This window comes from Amblyomma americanum, chromosome 8, assembly GCF_052857255.1.
Source record: "Amblyomma americanum isolate KBUSLIRL-KWMA chromosome 8, ASM5285725v1, whole genome shotgun sequence".
NCBI classification, from domain to species: domain Eukaryota; kingdom Metazoa; phylum Arthropoda; class Arachnida; order Ixodida; family Ixodidae; genus Amblyomma; species Amblyomma americanum.
The window spans coordinates 50,234,881-50,247,913 of NC_135504.1; the positions used below are offsets into that span (position 1 = coordinate 50,234,881).

The 13,033-nt window shown below is 43.8% G+C and overlaps 1 protein-coding gene across 5 annotated transcripts in view; it reads right to left on the reverse strand.

The window, feature by feature from the left end:
- LOC144101598 (luciferin 4-monooxygenase-like) overlaps nt 1-13,033 on the reverse strand; it is an 86,288-nt gene that overhangs the window by 21,970 nt on the left and 51,285 nt on the right. For all 5 annotated transcript variants that reach the window (XM_077634742.1, XM_077634744.1, XM_077634743.1 and 2 more), the window contains exons 3-4: nt 5,133-5,340; nt 2,226-2,332 (exon numbers count right to left, since the gene is read on the reverse strand). In XM_077634742.1, the coding sequence (XP_077490868.1) occupies nt 2,226-2,332; nt 5,133-5,340 (315 nt within the window). The remainder of the gene's footprint in view (nt 1-2,225; nt 2,333-5,132; nt 5,341-13,033) is intronic.

Consider the following 13,033-nt stretch of genomic DNA (forward strand, 5'->3'; position numbering starts at 1 on the left):
TGGCGTTTCTTAATCGAATCTTTCGTATCCTGAGGTAACTTGCCGGTATCCTGCTTAACCATCCTTCCGCCGTCTTCTACGGTGCACTCCGCAATAATAGCCGTGAGATTATCGTTCATTGCTTGAACATTAATGTCGTCTTCCTCAGTTAGACCCGAATATCTGTTCTTTATCGAATTCCAGAATTCCTCTGCATTCCCTCTTAACGCTAACTCATCAAGGCGCTTCCGCTTCACTATTTTCTTGCGTTCGCTCTTCAAATCTAGACTAATTCTAGACCTTACCATTCTGTGATCGCTACAACGCACATTTCCGAGGACCTGCACATTCTGCACGATGCCAGGGTAAGCGCATAATATGAAGTGTGTTTGATTTTTAGTCTCGCCATTGGTGCTCTTCCAAGTCCACTTCCTGTTTTCTTGTATGCGGAAGCAGGTATTCATGATCAGTAAACTATTTCCATCTGCGAAATGTACTGATAACATTCTCCTGCTATTCTTAGAACCAATCGCACAGTCGCTTACAGTGTGGTCCCCAGCTTGCTTCTTGCCCACCTTCGAAATGAAGTCGGACATCAGTACAGCGTAATGTGATTTTACTTCGTTCATTGCTGATTCCACGTCTTCATAGAAGCTTTCAACGATCTGGTCATCATGGCTTAATGTAGGCGCGTAGGTCTGCACCAGCTTTAGCTTGTACCCTCTATTGAGCCTAATTACGTTAGCTGCCACCATTCAGTTATTACAATAGAACTCCTCTAGGTTGCCAGCTATGTCCTGATTGATCAGAAATCCAACACTTAGTTCGCATCTATCCGCTAATCCGCAGTAGCTCAGTGTGCACCCGTCCTTTAGTACTGTATAAGCCTCACCGGTCCTCTTAACTTCACTAAACCCTATGACATCCCATTTACTACCCCACAGTCCCTCGAACAGGACTGCTAGGCTAGCCTCACTAGATAAAGTTCTAGCGTTAAACGTTGCCAGTTTCAGATTCCAATGGCGGCCTGTCCGGAGGCAGTGGTTTTTAGTACCCTCCACTGTGTCGCAGGTGTGACCGGCGCCTCGGTCAGTTGCTCCGCAGCCGCTGGGGACTTGGGGCCGAGGGTTAATTGGTTTGTTCATAGAAGGTTGCGGCGAAGTACACAACCAGGATGTCCAAATCCTGTTCCGGTTATGGAATGCGTTGTCGGTTGTGGTCTCTGAGATCAGGCCGCACCCCAGGCCTGGTTGTGCAGTTCCATCGACAAGCTGATTTTTTTTTTCAAATCCAGTGCAGAATTGCAGGGCACCGGGATTCGAACTCTGGTTCTCTTGCAAGCAACGGGAATATCCTACCCCCTACGCCATCGCTGCACTGCTAGGTAAAGTGTTAGGCGCCATTCCATAAGGAAATCAGAAGAGCAATTACCACATCAAATCAATGTGTCGTAGCACGAACGCATTGACGTGTGTGCGCTCTTTCGATCAGGATTTTGAACGCCAGCTCCATCGTGAGTTCACTGCATGTTATTACGGGAGAAAAATGACTGCCGGCGATGGCGTTTAAATAAAAAAAAATGTTTTCTCGTTTAAATAAAATTTCACCAGCAAAAACGATTGGTAGCAACTGCAAATACCGAAGCTGTCTAATGCATTTTGTATTTTTACTTAGAACACGTCTATGCGAAATTTAAAGCTGAATCTCAATAAATTACACTGTTTTGCTGCTTCAAAAAATACGCAATATTTTCGGTACTACTCGAGGTCAAAAATTCCTACCACGTGTTAAATAACCAAGCAAGCCGAGGAATTCTTTTATAGCGTTGAGAAATGAAACCTAGATTTTCTATTAAAAAACTAAAAAATAGTATTTTTTTGCTAAAATTTAAGAGCTAAATATGGACAATAATATTGTTCGTTGCTCAGTTTTACCTGTTCCTGAAGTGCAATGCTTAAACATTGCTCATGAATACTATCCAGCTAAGAAATAAAATAAACAGTTTAAAAAATTTCATTATAGACCTGCTGTTCTCTTTTTTGTGAAATAAGTACTTTTTTCACCAAAAACATTGAAGGTAATCATTTTCTCGTGGAAATATGGGAGGGTCGACCGCAAAGTGTAGTGCGTCTGGCAAGGAATGACTAAAGTTGGTTCCTAAAATAGCTTTACTAAGTAGTGAGCAAATATTTGATCCTGTTCATTTTCGTGTGACTGATGACTAAGATAGCATAGAAATAACTTACCTTCACTGATGTCAGTATTTCGCGTTGCTCTCTCACTTTTTCGGTGTTATCGCTATCGCAAAAAACCATGGTTGGGCGCAACTTGTTGAACAGATTTCCAACTTCCCCTGTAATGAGGAAAGATAATTCCGTTTGTATCGTTAACGGGCTTTTCAATTTTATTGATTTAGGCGGGCACTGTGTTAACATTTGTTGAAAGGGTGCTTCAAGGTCGAGTAATGAGGCGGAGTGCTTTTTCTTAGCAGAATTCCTTCAATAGAACCAAGGTGGAGGGCAGCACATATCGTCACCTTGAAGTTTCAATTTCGCTACTACAGTTATTCATTATAGAAGTTTTAAGCATCGAAAGAGCATTCAGAAGCAGACTTTCAAGCTTGGAAGAGCTCACTATTACAACTAAACCAAAAGTAGCCCAAAAACATCGCGCCAATGTTGCCCTATTGGTTTTGTTAGACGTTAATGTATTGCTCTTATTGTAGTTTTGTCTAATATCTCTGCAACGTTTTAAACAACCTTTAAAACACACACGCCATAGGCATAAATCAACATTACGCTAAATAAATACAACTTTCTCAATGTAAAGTTACAAGAGCGTGCAGGCCCGCCAGTTGTGAAGGAACACAACTTAATGAAAGCTTTGTGAAGAAATGCATTAAGGGCGGCACGAGCTGAACAGCACACCAGTGGCAGTACATGCAACTCACTTTCCAATGGATAACATGGGGCCAAGTTTATATAGACGTCATTAAAGTGTGTACCATGAGTTATAGTGGCGAATGGGGAATACGAAAAGTTGTAACAACACAGTTGCGCTGTGCATGCTGAATATGGCAGCCGCAGTCGAAAAGATTTAATTGTTTATGGTTTATGGGAGTTTTATGTCCCAAAGTTGTAGTGAAGGGCTCAGGAAATTTCGACCGCCTGGTGTTCTTTAAAGTGCACTGATATCGCACAGTACACGGGCCTCTAGAATTTTGGCCTCCGTCATAAGTATTGTGAGTTGAGGAATATATTTCCTGCAGGAACATGGAGACAGTTGTAGAACTGTATGCTTGAAATATATGTGTAATTATGTCTTATAGTTGTCATTTTAAAAGTTTAAAATTGTATGAAACTAAATATCATAACATTGCTAACTTTGAATAAAAGGCTTATGGTTTATAGCATATCTAGCGTTATTTGTTAATTATTAACATTATAATAGCGTTTAAATGAAACATCTAAATTCACTGCAACATACATCACAATTTCGTCACCATATTTTATTCTGCACTGCAACCAGAAAATATGCTTGTTTGTTTTTTATTAGCAAAAAATATTTTTGATTAGAAACGAATTTTGAAGAGAAAGGCCGCTTATAACGAGTGTTTCAGGGAACCGAGCGACTGATCGAAAAAAATTGCTTTTTTGAGGCAAATATTTGACACTTGCGTTATTGTATTAACAGTGTTGAGGTACGCCAGTTTCAAATGTGTCATCATTGACTGAATAGAAAAAGTAATCTTTTTAACAGTAGACTTTGGGACTCGTTGCAATTAGATATTTACAGTTGGAGATTACTAACAGCGATGTTATTTCTTATAGTTTAGATAATCCGTTTACATTGGCTGTGTGGCTCAGAAAATTTTAGAAATTTCGCGCGCGAATTAAAATTTGCACGCCGACTGTGAGCCTACGGCGATGCCCAACCTGAATGCGGCAGTGCTTGGCGTACTTGCCACGTGGACATCTCTGTGCCGGGTGCGCTAGATTGCTCGCCACTGCCCGCTTCACAAGCCGAGGCGTTGTGGTAAAGACCACCTGACACATGCGCCATAGACAGGCACGCAGGTGGACACCGCTGGGCGCGCACCATTCGCGCGCAATTTTGGAATCACCCGCCAAAATTTAAAAATTTATTCAGCCACATGTCATAGGCTATCACATTATCTAAATTATAAGAACTGAAGACAATTACTAATGACAGGGTAGAGATCTCCGTTGACAGGCAGTGCCTATCTCTAATAGTTAAAAAGCTAGGTAGTCAAATTGAGTTAAGCGTGTGATTAATTAACATTGTTCGCATTTTTTTGAGACGTCCATCAAGACTGATGTTACCAATGCGCAGATGCGATATTAATAGCTCAAAAAAGCTTATTTCAGAGAATTAATTGTTGGCTTCTGTGAGACAACTTGTACAACGATGTTTTTTAACGGCGGTAAAAGAGAATGCTCGAATGTTATATTGCACCATGTCCCTTCAACCAGAAATTTCAATTTTTTTCCAAACGATCAACAACAAAGCCTAGTACTCCTTACTGTTACGAAGGGGTGCGATTCAGTGCGACACATTTCTCAAGCAGGTCACCCTGTATCATTCATGACCTAAGCTTCCTCAAGATTCCTATACAAAACTTATTTATTCAAAAGTCTTAGCCGCCGCGGTGGCTGAATGGTTACGGCGCTCGGCTGCCGGCCCGAAAGACGCGGGTTCGATCCCGGCCTCGGCTGTCAAATTTCGTTGGAGGCGAAATTCTAGAGGCCCGTGTACTGTGCGATGTCAGTGCACGTAAAAGAACCGCAGGTGGTCGAAATCTCCAGAGCCCTTTACTACGGCGTCCCTCATAGCCTGAGTCGCCTTGGGACGTTAAACCCCCATGAACCACAAACCACAAAAGTCTTAGGGCGCATAGTACGACTGGAAATCTTGGGGAACCGATGATATACAGAAAGTAAGTCCTAATTCCAAAATTAAATAGATAGTACATCATGTATCCATAGCTTGCTATCAGAACTTGGCTTGTAACTTTCCGAGCGAGACCAATCCCCTTCACAAGCTTTCTTAAAGACTTGATGATGCCTTCGTTTTGGGAGCTGTTTCCCATGTGGATATCGTTACCGATACATTTTTATCGGCCAGCAACTCACGTCCAGTGAGGTTTGTCTTGATGAACGTGACCTTGGCTCCAGCGAATATAGCGCCGAAAAGAGCCACCACCAAGTCCAGGGTGTTCGTAGAGATGAAGGCGGCCACATCGCCCGGCTTAAATCCCAAGCTCAGCATGCCAGCCGCCACGCTCCTACACTGGCGATCCAGCTCGGAGAAAGTGCAGCTCTCGCCGGACATGTCGTCCACCTGCGCAAAGTGAGGAGCCAGCGTCATCGACACGGCCCTTAGGGTCTCCTTGCAGCATCAAAGCAACGGGGCTCCCGTAACGCGTACGCTAACATATGCTTAATTTTTTGTAAACAAACAAATGGACGCATGCTTTCGAAACACGGTGAGACGCCACAGCATTCGTAGAAAAAAAAAACTTATTCGCAAAACTTTGTTGCAGGCGGGACGGAACATTTCAAGGCAATCGATGAAGCTTTCTGAAGAGCGCGGCTGGTGCAGTGGTTGCAGGGAAGTTGAAGGGGAGCGTAAGCTTCAAATTATTTTAAACGGCGAGCAAAAGCCTACCGAAAGGTTGTAACAAGATGAATGAATTAACTAATTAGTGTAGAGGACAAACAAAGCAACTGCCGCAGACGTTTTCAAAACAATTTCTTATGTTAGGAATGAAAACCTGTCATCCAGTCACTGTGAAAGCGAGTTTTTTTGCGCACCCAGGAGACCAAAGTATACGAATACAATGTACTCTTACAAACTCACTTGAAGCACAGGAGATCAAGAAACAAAAACCGGATGTCTCTCACATCGGAGTTTCACGACGAGTGCACCATGACTCGAAGAGCGATGCAAAAGAGAAAACTGGTGGGTTAATGCAACAAAAGATATCGACAGGAACATATGATTACTTTATTTTTTGAAGGCGGAGAACAAAGTGAACAACAGCTTAGGCGAAACCCTGAGCTCGCTTCGCGAACATTTCGACAACATGGCTTTGCCCAGACAAAGACAAGTCCTGTTGTCAAAACATCGTCTTCGCAAACTAAGGCGGCCCTTCAACTCTTGCTCACTTTGATTTGTGCTGCCTAAAAACCCATCAGCCTGCTCTCTTTCTGCTAGGTGTCGGCTCTGCGATAGCAATGGAAGCTTTTTATGCCTTTACCGGAAGTGACGCCCTTCTTATTTTGGTGGCGTCACTTCCGCCCAGGAAGTGGCAACGTCACTTCCCTCCATCCTAGGATGGGGCCCCATCCTCGGAACCGAAACAAATTACCACAAGAGGCTCCTTCTGGAATCCTGGCATATCCAAACCACCCCGAACAATATCAACCGCACAAAAGGAAACCTGCCCCCAGTATATGCCCAGGGACTTCGCTCGTCAACTCAACGAAAAAAAGTCGCCATTCAGCACCTCCCTGCAGTGCGCCAGCGTGACTAACAAACTAAACCCCCATACCCCTCCCCCGCGCATTTTGCGACACAGCTGTCGTTCTTTTCACCCCCCCCCCCCCCTCCCTTCCATACTTAAAAGACGCTAGCTACTGCCCTTAGTCACCCCTGATGAAGGAGCCGAGTCGGCTTCGAAACGTTGGGTTACAGTTAAAATTTTGGTTGGAGGTGTGCAGTTTATTATAACACCTACATTTTGTATGCAGCCTGTTCCTCTGTGCTTAGTGCAATTCCTTACTTATCTTTTTCTCGCACTGTTATGTATATTTCGTTTGCCTACACGAAACTACGAAAACTATTGAGGTACACCTTCCTGCACCCCCCCCCCCCCTCCCCTGCAATGACCCTGTGGGCGAATATTTTCAGCACATATGCAAATGTGTACTGAATGTATAGGAATACATTCCTTACGCGAGGTTATACAGCTGAAGATTGAGTGTTATCAAAATTTGTAAAGATTTAGCCCGGTTATCAGTGTCTACAGCAGCCCCATGGGCTGTGAGACGTCATATGCAATGTGCTGAACTAACCCACAGGGGCCCAGCTGAAAGCACGCGCATCTGTGGTTAGAATTTGGCTGTCAAGAAGATACAGGCAAATGGACATCTGGAAAAGTCATGAATGAAAAATAGTGATTTCATTTGACGAATATAAGTTATTGTCATGCGATAATGATGCTATTAGTTCTATACGTCGCCCCGAGCATAATTCATATATATAAACGTCCCACGTTAGGCCACAGAGACTTAAACGTAATGCCACGAGGCTTTCTCCGCTTGCGGTAATTGTCGGTTTGAGTGACTTTAAAGTACCATAAGCAAACAGGTCGATTAGGCAATTCCTTAAAGGTTTATGTTTCCATAGGCATGTGAGAATCTGGTATCTGGATATGTTTAAACAGAATGACTACCACAAGCAGTCTTCTACGCTTTTAAAAAATTGAATGAAGAGTGCGGCGGACTTTACGGAGCGGCCACGGCAGCTTTCTGAGATTTTTTGAATGATATATGTTTGCATAAGCGCCGCGCATCGTCCGAGGGACAAAAAAAAAGCCAACAGCGCCGGTCAGACAGTGCAGAAACTGCTTATGGACTCTATGCTTCGTCGGAGTCAAGAAGTCATCGCCAGAAAAAGCTTGTGTGTGAAGTACTGATACGCTAGGTTATTATTGGCAGTCTTGAATTTCTTGCCAAATTTCTTAATAAAAAAACATATGTTAGCCGATACTATCACGCAGCGTAGGAAGCAGTTCTTCCTGTAAGAACTTGCTGTGAATAAACCTGCTGTGAGAACAAATTTCCGCTTAATACGGTTACAAACAGTGGTAGCCATTTTGTAAAATTTCTTATATTGTCTTGCCACGAACATAGTGCGTAAATTTTAGTTCTGTTAGAAAAGTTAAATTCCAAATCTGAAATATCACCTTTTGTTCTCTATTGTATATATAAACCGCAGAATTATTTCAATGAAGACTGAATAATAAGGCGTCTCCATCTGACACTTATGTTAGTGTCAAGTAAAGAAAAACAGGTACTCGAGATTATATAGAATCAAAATAACATGCCATGCATTACAGGTTTACATACCCAGAAATTGTGACATGTGCATTTTTTCAGCGGGAATTTGTTTATGAACACAATTTTTGGCATATCGTAGGGTTTAAAAGCAACTGTTACTATATCCGCAGATCCCTCCTCGGGGCGCTTGTAATTTTCTGCTTGTCAGTGTGAAAACGCGTCGCATTGGTTCTCTAGGGCAGTCTTAAATACTCGGTGCGAGCGCAGCAAAAACTTTAGAAGCTAGACCTCGCCACGAGTCGGAAAAATACACCAACGATGCCCATCAAAATGTTTTTAACAGTATTATATCATATTCCACAGTTGTCTCACAGAAGCGATGTCCAAAGAATGTAGACTTGCGATAAGTAGTAGCACTCTCTAGAGTTTCTTCCTGTTTGATTCAATCTTGAAATTTTGTGGAACTGAGTGTGAACCTGCACCTGGCGCCGAGCTCGGTTTGTAAAATATGTATAGCAGTATTACCGGTGCTATTGATGTTACCCTACCTCAGTCTTAGTTCTAGTCTAACCTTGACCCTAAAAAGAAGGCGCCGCGTACGTTAAACTACTTCAGTGAGCAGCATCACACTCGTGCTCTTCCAGTTCTGCGTGCACTCGACAGGTCCCTGACTTATTATGCCCCACAACACTGAAAGCAGACTGGGCAGGATTCTAAATACTTAGGGAAAGAGAAAACACTTCCTGACTTGCACGCGTGAGCACCTTCCGCTAAGGTGAGAGGCTCCCACGCGATCGGAAAGCTTTTGCCAATGGTGGGGCACTGAGTAGAGTTGCTCACGGAGTTTGCTATTTATTGCACCAGCCGTGGATGCGTGCCTCTTCACTGTCGAAAGGTGCATGACCATGTACTGCAGTTGGAACTGAGGCAGTGAAGTGGCGAGCTACGAACGGTGTGCTTTATGAGGCCATGTGCCGCAGGTTCAACGGTGCTCACGCACTGAAATGGCTGCAGACCTTATGGAAGTTTCCTGTTTAATTGTCGTTTCGGTACGCTTTAAGCGACGTTTCCAGTTGTAGGGCGCTCATAGCTTTTTAAAGCGATAGCCTTTAATGGCTCATACTCGTGGTGGCCGTCCGTCCGTTACATCGCCACCTAGGTCACGTGACCTTGTGATGTGAAGTGATCTTAAGGTCACGCCATCTTAAGATCACTGACACGTTGCGCATGCGCACCGTGACGTGAACGCTTCCTTTGCAACGCTCGCGCCAGCTGCACTTCTCCGCTGTTGTGAAATGAATTCAAGCGCGACAAATTCAGATCAGTGCAATGAGCCGCAAACGGCTTTCGCCTCCCCGCAGTTAAGAGATATCGAAGTGCCTCCAATGATTTTGTTGCACCAAAAGGATATTAAAGCTTCAAAGCAACATAGAATATTGCCATTTCTAAAACCGTGCACAACATGCTTAGACAAGAAGGAAAGGCTATTTGGTTATTCGTGGAATCCATGCGAGATTGGAATATTAGGAAGATTAAGAAGAAAGGCTAGATGAAAGGAGCAGTTCCTCTGGGTAGTAGGTGCAGATGGCATTTTGAAGTGGTCGCATCAAGAGTTTCGCTTGTGTTGCTGCAATTTTTTATTTAGGACAGATTTGATGCAACGCTAACTACTCCTCTACACAGTATATACGTAAGCTACGCAGAAAGGGTTGTTTTCAATTTCACTTTTTGGAGAAGCACAGTGTTCATTCATACTTTGTGCACATTCAGTCAGGCATGTGCAGAATATTCGACAGCCCTGTTTTTATGACGTTAAAAGCATCCCACGACTTTTTACCTAAGAAACTAAGAAACGACGCAAAATATTTAGAGAATCATGCTCATGTGTAAATATTTTTATTCGACAAGAGGAGTTTCCGACACCCGCGGCCATTCCTTTTGCGATTATTCAGTGCCACCACATTGGTCTCGTGCACAGCGCTTGTTCGAAAAGCTTGAGAAGTTAAACGAGTTCTTCCGAAAATTACGTTCTTTTTTTTCTAAAGCACTGGGCGAAGATCGGGAAACATAGGCTTTTGCAACGTGTAAATTATGAAAAAACCTTTATACTTTTTAAACTCTTTACTTTCTAAACCCGGTGCATTTCCTCCACACTGTTTTATTTTACGGCATCCGATCATTAAAAAAAAAACGCTCGCCAGGGATGACGTAAAAGCAGGGAAGCGGGTTCATTGTGCAAAAACCGTTATTTGTTTTAAGACAATGCCCAGCAAAGCCAAAGTTTTATTTAGTCGAAAAGTAGATTGTTTAGAACACAGTACCGGAAAGAGTGCGCCGCATGTCACCAGCTTCAATTTAGGCCGATTACCACAGGTGAAAGGAACCGATTATGGCCCGGGAACCAAAAAGAAATGTTCATTTCTGTAAAGGTCCTGAAAATGGCTGAAATTATGCAGACGCGGTATCTATGAAAAAATGTGATAACTAAAATTCAAGCGAGCGCAGGAAATCACAACGTTCTGGCTTTAATTTTGGAAGCAAGACAGAGAGAACCGTATTTATTAAAGTCTAGAGATACACGACGAGGATCACTCAGAAAATTAAATTGCTTAATATGAATCCATGATTTCGGGACATTGTAAATAAATACCAATTTTTGTTCCAATGAGGATCTCCGTGTGCACTTCTGCGTGCAACAATTGAACAGCTAAGCTACATGATATTAAGGAGGATTTATCTAAGTAGCCCTCAGAGGAGATGTGTTCAGGTAAGAGTGTGGAAGAACTGAACAAACGTAATGCTACACACACATAGCGGGTGGTGCTGTCAGTTATGACAGGAGTAACCACTGTGCCGTTTTTAAAGCAGGAATGCTTTTAACCACTACATTTCGACTTCCAACTGTCAGTCCGGAAACTTTGCCCATCCGGTGCCCGTACGCCTCTCTGTTCGTCCAGGCAGACATCTAGGGTTTGCCAAAGTGCATAAAGTTCCCCTTAAACGAGATTCGAAATTTTCGACACCTGTTTTTTGTAAGTTTGTGGTTCAAGACATCGCCGGTACGAGGTTTGCCAATTACGCCAAAATTTAAAATTATCTCCTGCAATTACGACGTTGCGTAGGCCACGTCGGCAAAGTGGAATCTTGTACGAACAACGATAGGCAGCGCAGCTTCAAGCGACCCCGACCGCGGCGGCAGCGTTTCGATGGGGGCGAACCGCAAACGCGTACCTGTGCTGTGCGATATCAGTGCAAGTTAAAGTTGCCCAGGTGGTCGAAATTATTCCGAAGCCCTCCACTACGGCCCCTCTTTCTTCCATTCCGCTCAGAGTCCCTCCTTTATCCCATCCTTTAAGGCGCGGTTCAGGTGTCCGCCGAGATGTGGGACAGATACTACGCCATTTTCCTCCCCACCCCCACAAAAAAAAATAAAAAAAAACCAAAAGGACGTGCGCAGTGGCAGCTTGCGGCACGTGGCCGTCCAGAAGAATTGCACCTGTTGCTATGGGGGGCTATGGAATGCAGGCGGCTGTCATGACTGCTTTTCTGTTCGAAGTTGGACAATCACGCTCTGCAGCCTTTATTCGAGGCACGATTTACTCTACGCGCTTAAAGCGTCTTTTTCAGGGAAGACAGCCACTACCCACAACTGCATTCCAATGAGTTAACGACAGTGATATTATAGCGCATTTTAACAGCCAGCTACGGAATGACCACGGCTGTGAAGATTGGTTTTTCCGCTGGGAGTGAAAACGCTCTGCAGGACACATTCGAAGCAGGGTTCCGTCCTCGCATCCAAAAGGTCCTTTTTACAGAAAACAAACGCTAACTCCAGCTGCATTCTTCTGTCGAAACGCAAGTAATATTATTTTTCACCTTAACACGAAGCTCCGTACGGAATGAAGACGACTGCGAACACGACTTTTGGGTTCGGAGTGAGACATTGACGCTAAGCAACGCACATTCTAGGAAGATATTGCTGCTGGCCCTTAGAACGTCATTTTTGCAGAAAACAGACGCTACCCACAGCCGCAGTCCTGTGTCAGAACGACAGCGATACTATTGTGCACTTTAATACGAAGCTATGGAATGCAGAGGGCCATAATGATTAGATTGCCGTTCGGAGTAGGAAGATAACTCTCTGCGTGAAACTTTTCAGAGACTTGGCGCCTCGCGCTTGAAACGAGATTTTCACGGAACATGGACGCTAAGTATAGCTGCATTACTAGAGAGTTATAGCATATCGTGGCCGTGTTTACGTTACCGTGTTACCGGACGCCGGACTTTCCGGTTAGAGCGCCGCACGCCAGAAGACGTTTTAGCGTGCCGTCTCTCCCGTAACAGGTTACCGTAAGGCTAAAACGACTGATGATAATGGCAGATGCCCAGCTTTTATTGAAAACAAAAATACGGATGCATTGCAACCATTCCTATGAAGTTAGATGCTGCATGCACGTTAATAATCTTTTTCTCTGCATATAAAGACGTACTGACAACACTTCAGCTCACAGCCGATCAGCGGCTTTTCAAATGTGCCCTTGAAGCTAGACACCTTTGCCTGCCCTGGCCAGTAGACAATTTCACTACGTAGACCTCAGCAAGCTTGCATACGCAGCGCATGTTGCGTTGCGAACGCTGTAAAAAAGCGCAACAACGACACCTGTTTGCCGTGCCGCATCGTCGCTTCTTTTTGCGTTTGGATGTGACACAGTGGTGTCATCTAGTGACAGTAAGTTAAAGCGCGCCAACTCCAGGCTGGAGAAACTTTTTATTTTCTGCAATTACCGATGCACATAGTAAGGGAATTACCAGTCTTTTTTCTTGAAGGAAAAAATCATGAAATGTACAGAAAAATGTTAAATCGGGCATAAAACTGAAGAGCTGCAGTGTCGTCGTTGCTATTTGGCTATGTACACGACATATTGTTAGGCTTAACTGCTCAAGAATTTGGAAATTCTTTTAAAACCATG